The 14,923-nt window shown below is 38.0% G+C and overlaps 1 protein-coding gene across 5 annotated transcripts in view; it reads right to left on the bottom strand.

Annotated features, from left to right (window-relative positions):
• The window catches only part of SH3D19 (SH3 domain containing 19), a 170,102-nt gene that overhangs the window by 44,463 nt on the left and 110,716 nt on the right, over positions 1-14,923 (bottom strand). For 3 of the 5 annotated variants that reach the window (XM_041738610.1, XM_041738612.1, XM_041738611.1), the window contains exons 3-4: positions 7,443-7,483; positions 1,625-1,667 (exon numbers count right to left, since the gene is read on the bottom strand). In XM_041738610.1, coding sequence (XP_041594544.1) covers positions 1,625-1,667; positions 7,443-7,483 — 84 coding nt within the window. Of the gene's footprint in view, positions 1-1,624; positions 1,668-2,995; positions 3,037-7,442; positions 7,484-14,923 lie in introns of all 5 variants that reach the window. The other 2 variants (XM_041738614.1, XM_041738613.1) reach the window with 1 other exon arrangement.

Genomic DNA, 14,923 nt, shown 5'->3' with positions numbered 1-14,923 from the left:
CTAACAAATGCCAACTGTGTGACCCTGAGGAAATAATCAACCTCTCTGAGCCTCAGTTTTCTCATCTAACAAATAGGGATGATGATATCTGCCCTGCTTTTCTCTAGAACTCTGTAGAAATAAAAATAAAAAAGCACTGATGTTATCAAAACTGGGCATATTCATGCATTCTTGTACTAGCTAGCTCATGAAACAGTAGAACCTGCTTACTGATTACATTTGAATTGCATTACCTAAAACCCTCTGCTTATAGCTTTTGTCTAACTAAATAATAAGAGTTACCAGCTAATAAATATTAAGCACTATGCATGCAGTAATTCTTATGACAGCCCTGAGATATGTATGACCAGCAACATTTTTTTTTAAGATTTTATTTTTAAGTAATCTTTGTATCTAATATAGGGCTCGAATTTACAACCCAGAGATTAAGAATCATGTATTGTACTTACTGAGCTAGCCAGGTGCCCCTGATTAGCAACATTTTAAAGATAAGCATCTTTTAAAAAGTTAAGCATCTGCCTTCGGCTTTTAAAGTTAAGCATCTGCCTTCGGCTCAGGTCATGATCCCAGGGTGCTGGGATGAGTCCGCCCTGGGGATCCTTGCTCTGCAAGGAGTCTGCTTCTCCCTGTCTCTCTTTGCCTGCCACTCCTGCTTGTGCTCTCTTTCTCTGTGTCAAATAATTAAATTAAATTAAATTAAAAAAAGATGGGGATACAGAAGCTAAGAAAAGGTTAAACAGCTTGCTCAAGGCCATATAGTGAGGATGTAGTGAAGTCAAAATTTGAACTCGGTTATGTATGATTCTAAAATCCTCATTCTTCACTATTCTATGTTATCCTGTAAGAAATTTGAAATCAATAAAAATCCATCCAACTATTTATCCACCTATCCATGTTTCCATCCATTCTTCCATCTGTCTGTCTACTGGTCCTTCCTTCTACCTATCCATTGACTCTCCCCCCACTCCTCTCCAACCAGACATTAAGCCGTTTACCCACTCAGCTATCCATCCAACCTCTTTTCCTCTCCTTATTCTTCCATTCAATTTTCTATCGTGTCATCCATTTATTTATGCAACATTTACCAAGTAGCTAAAAGGTAAAAAACATTTCTTTGAGCAATTCTTTGAAGCAGTCATAACAGTGTTTAACATATAGCAGTTGCTTAATAAACATTTAAAAAATTAACTTCAGTAAATAATTATTGCCACAGGAACATTTCTGAGGCTTGTACTACTGCTTCTTCTCCCACCAAAATTTTCTTTCCTTTTTTTTTTTTTTAAGATTTATTTATTTATTTATGAGAGAGAGAGAGAGAGAGAGAGAGGCAGAGACACAGGAGGAGGGAGAAGCAGGCTCCATGCCGGGAGCCCGACGCAGGACTCGATCCCGGGACTCCAGGATTGCGCCCTGGGCCAAAGGCAGGCGCCAAACCGCTGAGCCACCCAGGGATCCCCCTCCCACCAAAATTTTCATCATTCATACATATAGATTAATCCAGGAAATGTACTGAACACTGCTTATGTAATACATTGCTTATGCAAGAGAAATATTTAACTTGCTAACTGATAACATACTTTGACTTCATTATTAGCAGAATATATGACCTCTGTTATTACCATACCTCCTTTCTCGATGAAGCTCACTCTGAAAAGAAGTCCGAGAAGCTAAAGAAGAAAGAATAAACTGGTATAGTACAAAATCAGTACATTCAATAAAGATTTAAATTTTTTATAGGGTATGTTATTGGAAAAAGTTAGCTTATACTTGAAATCATAGAGGTTGTATGCATTTTAACATCCATAAGTAGAAAAGCAAATCAAAATGATCTTTTTATATGGCATAAAATTAATTTTAGTTATATATTTGAATTGCACAAGAAAAAATAGACTTCAAAAATTCCCCAAAGCACATTCCATGGTTCTGAAAATAATTTGAAGAATGAAAAGAGAAAAGAAGATAGCTATTAAATACAAATTGCCTGGTAAGAGCATTACAACAAAGACACAAAATTGCAAAGGGCAGAAAGAAGTTTAAGTATCTATTTTAAACCATATGACTGCTTTCACCATGTTTGTTTACAACTCTATTGTAAAGAAAGTGAGAGGGGTCACATTTTTATCTATTTGCTATTTTTTTTTCTGGAATTTTACAACCTTTAAGTTGTTTTATTAAGTTCAAAGATAACGACCAATGCCAAAACTGTTCACAACACTTTTATAAACATGTTTATAGCACATATTACTGTATTTGCAGTGCTGACTCTTCCTTCAAGCCTCAAACTCAAAAGGCTAGATAGTTCAAACTTTTTCCAAATTTATTTTTAAATTAAATCAAATCTTAATTATAAGATCTGGAAAATGTCACATGTGGTGTCACATATTATATATATGTGTAATGGAGAATATCATTCCTGTTTTTAAGAAGCACATTCTAACAATAATTTTAAGAAAATATTCAAGTACTATACTGTAAAGAAACACATACAAAGAGGAATTTATTTCAGATATAAACTACTTCTACCAGTCGCCTTCAGATCTTTTTAGTACTCTTTCAGTTCTTCTGACTTGTAAAGGCTGACAGTATGAATCTTTTCTTTCTTCCTCTTATTAACTTCTGATTCTCTCTAAACAAGCTGGGATGCAGGGGTGGAGGTGGGAGGTGGCAATGGCATCTAGGCTGGAGTTGGAGCTGCGACAATTGAACCTGTGCTAGGCTGGCATAACTGTATCACGAGTCTTATATTCATACTATTTGCTGATTTGTAACATTTTTATCATGAGCTAAACCAAGCTGAGGTGCATTTTGTGTACTGGAATAAAAGAGGACTGAGAGGCTCAAGCTCTGAGCAGTGCATCTGATTCGTAAGAATGGTTTCATTATGTCAGAGAGAGGCTCACCAAGTGTGCTACAATCACATCACCACCATCACGAAAGCCAGAATCAGCAGACACAAACACTATTAAAAGATATCATGTTATTGTCACAAACATACCTCTTCCACGGGGCATTTTTGCTGTGCACTATTCATGAGTGCTAAGGGAAAAAAAGAAGGGGTTATAGAAGAAGAAAGGGAGGGAAAAAAAAGAGTGAACCAGTTGCCTATGCTTTAAAAGGAATTCAGGAACAAGACTGTTCTGCAATGCCACTGTTTTCACCCAATCTGCACACTTTGACAGAAAAGGAAAGTTGATGCACCACAGTTTCAGAGAGTAAAGAAATAGGTTGCGGCAAAGATATATCTGTACAGACCCGGACATTCACCCACATAACCCCAGTAAAAACAAATCTACCTATAGTTTCTGACAACATTGCAAACTACCCCCCAAACCTAAAAACCATTTTGCAAAATCAATTCGCTACTTAATAGGGATTAATTTTAAAGTGTGAATACAGGAGTTAAAAGGTAATCTGGTAGTCAATTTACATTCTCTTAAATCACTGGCTTTCACACTTGATTCTGCCCCTTAACACCAGAGGCGGTTAGTAACAAGAGTGTCCTGGTTAGCAGAGGGGTACTCCTGCTTTGGAAGTAGCAGAATGAGGGAGAGAGGGTCTCCCAACCTTACTTGTGGATCTCCTCCATGTCCTTTGAGAATCACTGCTTTCCTGTCTCCTGCTTTTTTCCCCTCACATTCTCTCATCTATGAAATCTCTTTTCTTTTTTGATCTTTATAGAATAACTGGCTCTTTCTGGGAGTATTAAGCAAGTTTAGTAGCTAGAAACACATTAGATTTTCATACAGCATCTCATACTCTTCCTGCTAATTTCTCAACTATCTATTACTCTCATTCTTACTTTCCCAGAACAGATTCAGTGTGGGTGTTGTCGTGACAATCGAATTTGCCACTGATGCTCATACAGACCAACATGTTCCTTTTAACCCCTGCCACAAATTGCTAGCTAGTCCTTTGTGCATTTTGGACTAAGGCCACAATTAAAGTTATCCTATCATTCCACAGAATTATCCTCAAACTTTTCTAGTTCATGTGGTTAAATTCTAAGTACATAATAAATTCATAATCAGCTGTTCATAAGAGACTGAGATCTGGATTTGCAATATTAGCACTAATAAAGAATCCTCCTAAATTCCAACAGGATCATAAGCACCGAAGGACCCTCAGTGATCATCTTACTCCAACATTATAGATGAAGAGGCTGGGACACAGAGCTGGATGTTAATCCTGATTCTAAATAACTCAAAATTATTGATTAAATGATGATCACAAGAAATAAACATACAGAAGGATTACTGTATTATCCGCATCTTTGCTAGAGTATCACCTTGCCAATGAAAATCACAATAATAAAAATAACTCACTAACATCTGCCTGAGACTGGGTATGAGTTAGACATGTTTGACATAACAAGAACATCCGTGGAGTTGAAAGCTCAATGACCTTGTAGTCAGGCAGTCTAGAGTCACATCCTACATCTACCTTGTGAAGCCATTTAATCTGAGACTCAGTGACCCTACCATCTGTAAAATGGGATTAACATCTACCAGGCAGAGAGCACTGTTTTATAATGTGTGTGAACAGTTGCTGACTCACAATAGGAGGCAATGAGTATTAGCTGACCCTGAATTTCAGAGAATAATTTTCTCTTGAAAAGTTAATGAAAGGAAAAGCATGAAATTCCAGATATAATCCCATTATAATACCTTCAAGATCTTTACCCATAATAGTTGGGGCTCACGAGAATGACTGCAAAAAGAAGGACCTCAAGGCTTGATAGGAACCAGTATCATTATGGAAGAATTTAAAATGCAACCAGTAAAGGAATATTGCTTTTAAAATGTGATGAAGTCTTTCTCCTTCCTGGAGAAAGATGACTAAGTATGGGATAGTAAAACAAACATTTCACTGGGTTACGTAGGTGAAAAATTGTTTACAACTTTCTTTTTTTTAACAGAATGGACAAAAAGTGTAAAACAGAAGGGGATAACACAATTATTCTTCATTCTGTATTTACACAGCATCACATGAGATCTTTGGCCTTCTTGCCTAAATGGACAGGAATAAAACAACTAACAAATATTTCTTTGAGTGTACACAAAGTAACTGATATTTAAGAATTAAAAGACAACTTAGTTTTTGTTTTTTTGAAAAAGATACCTCAAAGCAAGTTTTCCCTTTGTTTCATCTCCTTCCTCTCAGCTAGGGCCCTATTTCAGCAATTTCCTCTTTTTATGTGCTAGTCTGATCCCCCTATACACATTCCTTCCCTGCTGTCTACAAACGTCTCCAAGCTTCCTCAACCTGGACAGTCTAAGAGTATGTCAAATCTCTCTGCTTGATACTCCTCAGCCCTTCCTTCTTCTGTTTATCATCAAATGTCATAAAAGAGTAGCCAACCCAGCTGTCCCAACTTCCACAAATTCCATTCATGTCTCAAATTGACATGTGGCTTCCAGAGTCAATGTTCTACTGCAACTGCTCTCTCAGAGGTCAGCACTGGCCTCCTGAAGGCCACGTACAATAACCTATTCTCAGCCATCTTTGGATTGTCCTTGCTGCAGCATTTAGAGCTATTTGTGGTTCACTTATTCTTTTTAAAAAAACCTCCCCTCCCTTAACCTCTAACACATAGCTGTCTCCTGGTTTTTCTAGTTTTCTGATCATTATTTTTCAGCCTTTCTTTTTTGTTCACTCCACCTTAGCTGCCTTCTCCTTAAAGCCTTGAGTAGATGGCACCGGTAAAGTAAACAAGTTCCATCCTAGAGGATATGTGGGAAATCAGGTACAAATTACAATCCCCCACAAAGAGGTCCTAAAATCCAAGAAGGCAGCCGACAGGACTCAGTCTCTTCTCCTTAGCAGGGCAGAGGTGTTTTGGGGGTCATTTATCTTTTGCCCTATAGTACCTTAAAGGCAGAGCTTAGCCTCAGACATCAGTATTTCCCAAGATTCTGTCCTTTGTCATCTTCTCTGGCTTTACATTTTCTCTATAAATGTTTAGCTACTCCCGGGTTTTGCCTATAACCTTGACTACCCCAAATTATATTACCAGCAAAAAATTCTTGCCTAAATTCCAGATCCTAATCTTCTTTTTAAATTTTCTCTGTGTCCCCCCATCTTCTCACATACCACCCCTACTTCAAAGGGTTCTAAGGCATGAATTTTCCATTTTCATGTCTGAATTTTCTTCAACACACACTGTGAAAATCCCACAGCTCTATAATCCATGACCAACAGAAATAAAATGTGGGAAATGTGGAATATCCTTCTGTATTGCCACCTTACAAAATCTTCACTGCAATGGCCCAAATGCATGTTCTTCACAACCTGTAGATACCCTAAATTTATTCTAATATATTGAATTATGTTTCTAAAAATAGGATACCTTGTCCTCAGGGTGTTGACCTCGGCTCAAATACTACAAAGAACATCTACAATCTCTTCCTTTTCAAAAACTTCATTTAAAAAACAAAACAAAACAAAACCCTAAAACTTCATTTTGAATGGAGCTGAGAGGCTGGCAGGGAGAGCTCTCACACTACCACTTGTAGCCAATTGCAAATCCAACAGGAAGGGATGGACTTCAGCAGATACTGTGTTACTATCCCATGAGGAGGAAGATGGGCTTTCCTTCTCCCCGAGCAAAATCCCAGCCAGTGAGAGACCATTACAACCCAGCCAGTGAGAAGCCACTATATTTTGAACTCCCCAGTTTACTCCAGTGGGCTTTTTGTTTATAACAGCCTTCCCAATGCCTGGCTTTTCTAAAAGAATGCTTTCCTCTCTTGTTCTGCAGACTTGCCTATGGTTTTGCTGTGGCTTGCTTGTCTTAGACAGCAATTCTCTGCTATTCTTGAACAAATCCATCTTTGCTGGTTTAAAAAAAAATCCCCTCCTTATCGTAGTTTAAAACAGGTAATCCATGTGCTATTTAGTTTGTCTAAAACTAAACGGAATTTTGCAGAGGCTTTTGTTAAAAAAAAGAAGTTAAAATTCTGCACCTAGAACAAGTTTTAACCAAGAGGCGAGGTTGAAACTATGCACCATTTTGTAGAGAATTCTATTAAGGCACTTGTATGTGGAAGTGAGCCAATTTCCACAGGCATTTATACAGTTAAATAAAAATACTGTGGAGGAAAATGAATCAAAGAGAGTAGGGTACCCATCAGATGTCTCTACCTATAGAAAATGGTTATATAAATTTATATTGAATCATAAAAGTTGACCAGATAATCCACATTTTTAAAAATAATTTAGTTCTGTAAGAGAAAAATATTATTCTTAGGAATGAGCTTATCAATAAATGAAAATTGAAAAGAAAGTTGAAAAACTAGCTGCTTGTCTGAAATGGTTTATTATTCCTTAGGAGAAAAAAGAAGGTACTTTTGTTGGATTATTTGTAAGATTCATCAAACACAATCATTTGCTGGAAATCTAAACCATCATTTAAAATATCACAGAGGAGGAAAAAACAAACTTACATCTCTTGATTACCGCTCTAATGGATGACAAGGGTCCTTGGCTAGAAAAAGAAAGAAAGAAAACATTATTGTATTCATTATCCTTTTGAAGAAGAATCTTTCAAAATGCCAGGTCATTTCTGGGACTCAATATGGCACCAAGCAGCAAGTTTGACATATTAGTTACTGGTTTATCCTCTTTACTACACATAAATTTAAAAAGTTTTTAAATTGCCTTTGATATAAAATGTTTTATGGGAAATGAGAAGGCTGGTGAAGTATATCTGCAGTTAAATTAAAATCTGCCTTAAAATTGCTTTCATAGTTACCTACACACAGAGTCTTCCAGTGATGTTTCAGATGGTGCTTGAAATCCAGCAGCAATTGCACGGTAATCAAAAGAATTCTAATGTCCCTATGTCTCTTTTGTGTTTGACATGGGAATTCCTGTTTTCTTAGTTAGTTTGACCTAAGGACTAACAGCATTTCTTCCCAAGATTAGAAATTAAAACATCACCACCTAAAAATAAAAGTCCTCTGGTTGCTTTGAGTTTTGTTCAATGGCTGATTGGTACTGGGTTTTCCTGACTGCGTGACCTTGGACAAGTCACAGAAATGCTTCTGAGCCACCGTTCACTCACTGGTCAAACCATCTAGCTGCAAAGGTTTATAACCACCAGTTAGTAAGGCTGTTTGTTCGTTTTATCTTTATTCAAACCAGTTGGACTAATTGTTTTTGGATTCATTTAGAAAAACATACAAACCTAAAACTTTTTTAATGATATGATTTAGGAAAAAAAGCCTTCTTATTTATAAAACTCTTCATTTTTTTCTGAATGCTCTTAAAATTTATACTTATTTTTTCCTTATTAAATTTATGCTGCTGTTACCTTTGGGAAGGAGGATATTGTACTGACTGAGGAGGAACATGGGATTGTCTGTCCCCCTTCCAAAAAAGATACATTGAAATCCTAAGCTCAGTACCTCAGAATGTGACCCTTTTTTGGAAATAGAGTCATTACAGATATAATTACTTAAAATGAAGTCCTACTGGAGTAGGGTGGTCCCCTAAGGCAAGCTGACTGGTGTCCTTAGAAGAAAAACCATGTGAAGATAGACACAGAGAAGAAAGGTACCATGTGACCATGAGGCAGAGACTGGAGTGATACAGCTGCAAGCCAAGGAATGCCAGATTGCCTACAAACCACTAGAAGCTAGCAAGAGGCCAGGAAGGATTCCTCTATGGATTCCAGAGGAGTGTGGCCCTGATGACACCTTGCTTTCAGACTTCTAGCCTCCAGAACTGCGAGACAATAAATTTCTGTTGTTTCAAGCCACCTAGTTTGTGGCACTTTGTTATGGCAGCCCTAGGAAACGTGCGTGTGTGTGTGTGTGGCAAGGGGAGTCTTCTGGGTGTTGAGTAGATGTGATAATTCATTGAGCTGCATACTTTGTACATATAGGTTACACCTCAATAGAAAGTTGAGGAGGATAGGAGGGTGGTAGAGGCCTTGGCACAAAACAGAATTTAAAAAAAAAAAAAGATTTTCTTTATTTATTCATGAGAGAGACACACACAGAGAGAGAGAGAGAGAGAGAGAGAGAGAGAGAGAGAGAGAGGCACAGACACAGGCAGAGGGAGAAGCAGGCTCCATGCAGGGAGCCCGATGTGGGACTCTATCCTGGGTTTCCAGGATCACACCCTGGGCTGAAGGCAGGCACCAAATCGCTGAGCCACCCAGGTTGCCCACAAAATAGAATTTTGACTAAGGTCAGCCCAAGTTCTACAATTCTCAAGCTTTACAGCATCATTATGTTTAGGCTAGCTCTATAAACCAACCAGCCAAACAACCAACCAACAAATCAATACCTTATGTCAAAAACAGTAATTTCCAAACTCTAAAGTTTAAAGTTCTCCTTCTAGGTTCTCTCTTCTAGGTTAACAGGTTCTGTGGTAGGGAAAATAAAAAAGGAGGCCTATGGTCAAATACACCTCCATGGGAAGCAGTTTTAGGAGATGCTGGTGTTGTCTCCTGGCTCTGCAGTACATATAATTTCTGTATCTCAAATGTAGCTATGGATGCAAAAGATGACCCTTTTTTTCCTCCATCTGTATGCAGAACAAAGCCTATAGGTGAAGATTCTGCTCTGTATGTTTTTAAAAGATTTTATCTATTTATTCATGAGAGACAGAGAGAAGAGGCAGAGACCTAGAGAGAGGGAGAAGCAGGCTCCCACCGGAGCCTGATGCAGGACTCGATCCCAGGACCCCAGGATGACACCCTGAGTCGAAGGCAGATGCTCAACCACTTAGCCACCCAGGTGTCCCCAAAGATTTTACTTATTTATACTTAGTTTGGCAGCACATATATTATTTCAAAGGGACACAGAGCGTGAGCAGGGAGAGCAGGTTCCCCGCTGAGCAGGAAGCCTGAAGTAGGGCTCAATCCCAGGACCCTAGGATCATGACCTGAGCCCAAGACAGACACTTAATGGATTGAGCCACTCAGTTGCCCCTCCACTCTGCAGTCTTAAGAGAAACCCTCATGGAAATTCTCCATCAGCATGACCTCAGGTTCTTGTCTTAGCTGGGCACCTCCAGGAAGGATGGTCACTGTGGGACAGAAGGCATGGCCACAGAACCACTGATCAGAGGAGGAAGCAGTAGAGTTGGGTGGTTCAGAGAGCTAGTTCTAAAATCCAATTGTTCATTTGTACTCCTGGTGCCTCCACTTGCTAGCTAGTGTGATTTTGTGCAAATTACTTAGCTTCTCTTCTTGTTTCCTCATGTATAAAATACATGTACTTAACCTAGTCCTTGCCCTAGGCAGAGCTGATCCAGAGATCCTGCCCTTCAAGTTTTGCTGCCTCTATTATTGGATGCCCTTGTTTTTGGTGGGAGAGATAAAACCACTCCTGACATGTGACAAAGACCCTTCTAGGAGGGAAATGGAGGGTTATGGGACACAGCTTTCAGATTCTGAAAAGTACCAAAAGCTGAGGTCAAGACAGAATAGTGTCAGGACTAATTCCTGATGATTTCTCTTCCTCCAGGACTCTGGGGGCACTCCCTAGCTATTCAGAGTCCCCTTCTATCCTTTTGTTCCCCACTTTTACAATAAGCCCTTTTCAAGTCTGTGTAGTAGAGTCACTGTCTACTACTGCTTTTACACATAGCCTTAGTATTATTAAGGTGTTTTTAAGAAAGAAAATTGTATCTGAAAAGAGTTTCCTAACCTAATGAAATGAATTTCTAATATGGTTTCAACAATGAAGATGATGATGAAAACCACTTATTATTAGATGTGCCAAACACACGATCTTTTTTACAAATGAAGAAAATAAGGCGTAGAGGTTAGGTATCCTGTCTACAGTCACATAGCTGGTAAGTGGCAGAACCACATGTGAATTTACAGTCCAGAAGTCCATGATTCATGCTTGAGTGGATGGGTAAAAGTTTCTAGATGCTTTACAAAGTTCAAAATACAGGCAAGTACCCTCAAGCATAAAGCTAATCCAAAAAAATTTCAAATTGGAGTCTCATCCAGACTCTGTAGATGCAGGAGAAAACAATAAATGTTGCTAGGTATGACATTTTGATATTGTCAAAAACAACAAAGCAAACCATAATGGTTACTCTTAATCTCACCTAAGAAAACCCAACCTCTCTTTTTTATTTTGAATCATGATTTATTTATCATAATGAAACATTCTAAAAAACATTTATACAACTTTCAAAGCAACAGGTTATTTCCAGGTTTTAAATAATTTCCCTGCCTCCTCTCTTTGGTGAAGAAAAACTATTTCCAAAACCAGTAAATGAAATTGCTGGATTTGGCAAATTTGGTGTACAACACCTACAAGTGCCCGTCATAATCACATCTGGTTTGGGAGTTCCTTCTCTGCACAGAGGCAACTGAATATATTGTCAAAAATACATTCTTTGTAAAAACACTTGATTAAAACCATGGGCACATCATTAAAGTACTAGTCAGTGAAGTTAGCATTAGCTTAACTTTTTGTTAAGCTAATGAAACCTAAAGGCGTAGCCCTCTGATCAAGCTGGTAAACGGGCCAGTGAGCATAAAGTTTATCTCTTTGTACCATTTTCTCCAAAGACTCTCAATATTTGGACTGATTCATCTCCATTTCCTAGCAGAAAAGTTTAGCCAGATTTGTGTAATTTTTGCAGGCTGGAAGAGGTATTTTGTTTCATCCATTCTCATATAACCAATGCTTACTACATATATAATATGTAATATTACACATCGATCCATTCATACATACATACATGCATACAAGGCACTAGGAATGCCCTGAAAGCACTAGACTCTGCTGTCAGTAAGAAAGACAAATATTGCAACTGCCTTTCTATTAATAGTATGTAGGTGTAGGCACAAGGTGCTATGGATGTAAAGAAGGTATATCACTCGATGTTGGGGTCTTAAGGAAAGGTTTCCAAAATGTGGCATGTGTATTGACTGAGACTGAAGAATGTGAAGGAGGAGAGGTTCTGAATAGGGCGTGTCAAGCAGCATGTGCAACAGAAGATTAGGAATGAGAGAGACAGCTGAACATGGTTTGAACACAGCATATAAGGAAGCTATGGGGGGGGATCCCTGGGTGGCGCAGCGGTTTGGCGCCTGCCTTTGGCTCAGGGTGCGATCCTGAAGACCCAGGATCGAATCCCACGTCAGGCTCCCGGTGCATTGAGCCTGCTTCTCCCTCTGCCTGTGTCTCTGCCTCTCTGTGTGTGTGTGTGTGTGTGTGTGTGACTATCGTAAATAAATAAAAATTAAAAAAAGGAAGCTATGGTAAGACAAAAGGGACTGGAACTCAAATGCCATGCCAAAGTAAGAACATGCTATAAAGGAAAGTGCTGATGCCAGGCATCACCAGCCAGGTTAAATACTCAGAATCTATGCGTCAAGGATATGACAGCAAAGTGTCTCAAAAGTAAGTAAGAATTTATCTGGGACATCTCCCTAGAACAAGCATTGCTGACTGTAGCTGGTCTGTTTGTACCAACCATGGTATTTGTGGCATGCCTGCTTTTAAAAAGAGCATTTATGAATAAACCCTGGAGTGTCAGTATTCTGTCTTAAAACTGTGGGCAGATCCACATTTTTAGGAACTAAATATATTGATGATAGGATTCATATACTAATATTTTGATGAGATAAATAATGAGTGGAGATGGGGAAGATAGAAGTAGGCAAGAGGAGGTTTCTGGAAGTGCCAGAAGGCAATGGAGAAGTCTATTTAATAAAAATATTAAAATATTTTTTAGAATGTTTCATTATGATAAATAAATCATGATTCAAAATAAAAAAGAGAGGTTGGGTTTTCTTAGGTGAGATTAAGAGTAGCCATTATGGTTTGCTTTGTTGTTTTTGACAATATCAAAATGTCATACCTAGCAACATTTATGTTGTCTTATTTATGCATGTAATTATTCATCTATGGAGCTCTCACTATGTACCTGACATTACACCGTAAATTAGGGACACTGATATGAATATACAACCTCTGCCCTCAAGAAGTATTCAGTCATGTTGATAAGATCAATAAAGAAAAGGCTAAAAAATGTGGAAAAATATTATATAAGGTATTACAAAAGCTTGGAAGAGGGGTATCTAAATTTAGCTGAAGAAATTGAGTTGAAGAAAACATACAGCTGATCCTTAAACAGAGCTAATACAAGTTCTCCTCCTTGGCACTACTGACATTTGTTAGAGATGAGGGGTAGTCCTATTCATTACAGGATGATTGGCAGCATCCCTGGCCTCTACTTACTGGATACCAAAAGCATAATTCTTTCCAACTCTGCCAGCCGTGATAACCCAACATGCCAAAAGTCCTCTGGGTGGGCAGTGGGAAGGGAAGAATCATCATCACCTGAGAATCACTAGGTTAGCGGCAATAAAACAGAGTGATAGGATTTACATGGATGGGAAAAAAACTGACTTTGCCATTTCTGGTTGCCAAGTTGATGGTGGCAGTAGGATAAAATTGAGGGCTGGATGTGAAAGATAGGACAAAAACAATGAGAAGGAGAGAAGATAAAAGTAAAAGAAATTTCTAGCACCAAGAACAGTTTTAGAAAAGTGGCACTCTGGTTATACAAGGTGAAAAAAAATGAGTCTTTCTATGATGGAACATAGAAAGCCAGTCATTTTATGAAAACAAAAGAAAACAAAATAAAAAACAACCCCTTAAGGCCAGGTGTTTATAAATCAAGGATTGCCTGCACTTAAAAAAAATGATACTTATTTCAGGACTACAAAAAGCAAAAGTCCTTGACTTGCTCCATTAAAAAACAAAAAACAAAAAGCAAAACCAAAATCCAAAAAATCTTACATGTACTTTTATAAACAAAGCCTCGGGCCAACCTCAATCTGTTTCTCAAAATAGAAAGCAAAAATGTTATATCATAACAAATACTTGTGTTTTCATTTTTTTTTATCAAACTTTTGCCATCCTATGTTACCTGCTAGAATAAGGTAACATTATGTAATAGGAGAAAGTATTGTAAATACTATGCTACTGAGAAATAATGCCATTTTAATAATGTCTAAGTTAATATCATCATCACAATATGTAAAGCCATATCTGATAAATTGTAGGGAATGGAAGAGTGTATTAAACACAAATCCTTGTTAGTTCTCTAAGCTTCATAGTTTGAAGTTTGGTTTATAGCAAGGGAGTGAATTCCTTTTTTTTTTTTTTTTTTAGATTTTATTTATTTGACAGAGGGAGGGAGAGAGAGAAAATGGGTGAACAAGCAGGGGGAGCAGCAGAGGGAAAGGGAGAAGCAGGCTCCCCCACTGAGCAGGGAGCCCAACGTGGAGCTTCATTCCAGGGCCGTGGGATCAGGACCTGAGCCCAAAGCAGATGCTTAACTGACTGAACCACCCAGGTGTCCCCATGGGGTGAATTCCTTCTTAAGAATTAGAGAATAAAGATTAGTAAAGAAAAATAACTGAGATTCAACCAGAACGGCTTTTGCTAAAGGTAAAAACTAGCACAAAACTACAAAATATTTCTATTAATACTCTGAAAGCTTTAGGGAAAAAGTTATAGGAATTCTGATTCACTTTTTCATCACCATTGACAGCTCAATTATAGTAATTAAGATCTATAATACAATATCAAGTTACACTGGGTATTTTTCTACTTAATCTTTTTCAAAGACAAGCAAATCATATGTGCAACCTTTATTTACATAGTTTCAGGACAAATAAAGCCAATACATATTTAAATGAGTTTTCATTAACACACTCTACCCATTATAAATTTGTAAAATGAGTTCTATTAACAGTTATATCTGTGAGCATAAAGAATATGAAGGAGGACAGAGAAAAAGCAAATAGGATGCACAATGTACCTACTGGGGCATCATGACTAGTGAGAAGAATACAGAATGTAAAGCCAGCCAGAGACCTGCTTTCATATTTCCAATTTACTTATTTGCTGGAATTGTTTTCTTTGTAATATGAGGA

Source organism: Vulpes lagopus, chromosome 23 (assembly GCF_018345385.1).
Source record: "Vulpes lagopus strain Blue_001 chromosome 23, ASM1834538v1, whole genome shotgun sequence".
In the NCBI taxonomy this organism is placed as follows: Eukaryota; Metazoa; Chordata; class Mammalia; order Carnivora; family Canidae; genus Vulpes; species Vulpes lagopus.
This window is presented reverse-complemented; position numbering and strand designations above follow the sequence as displayed.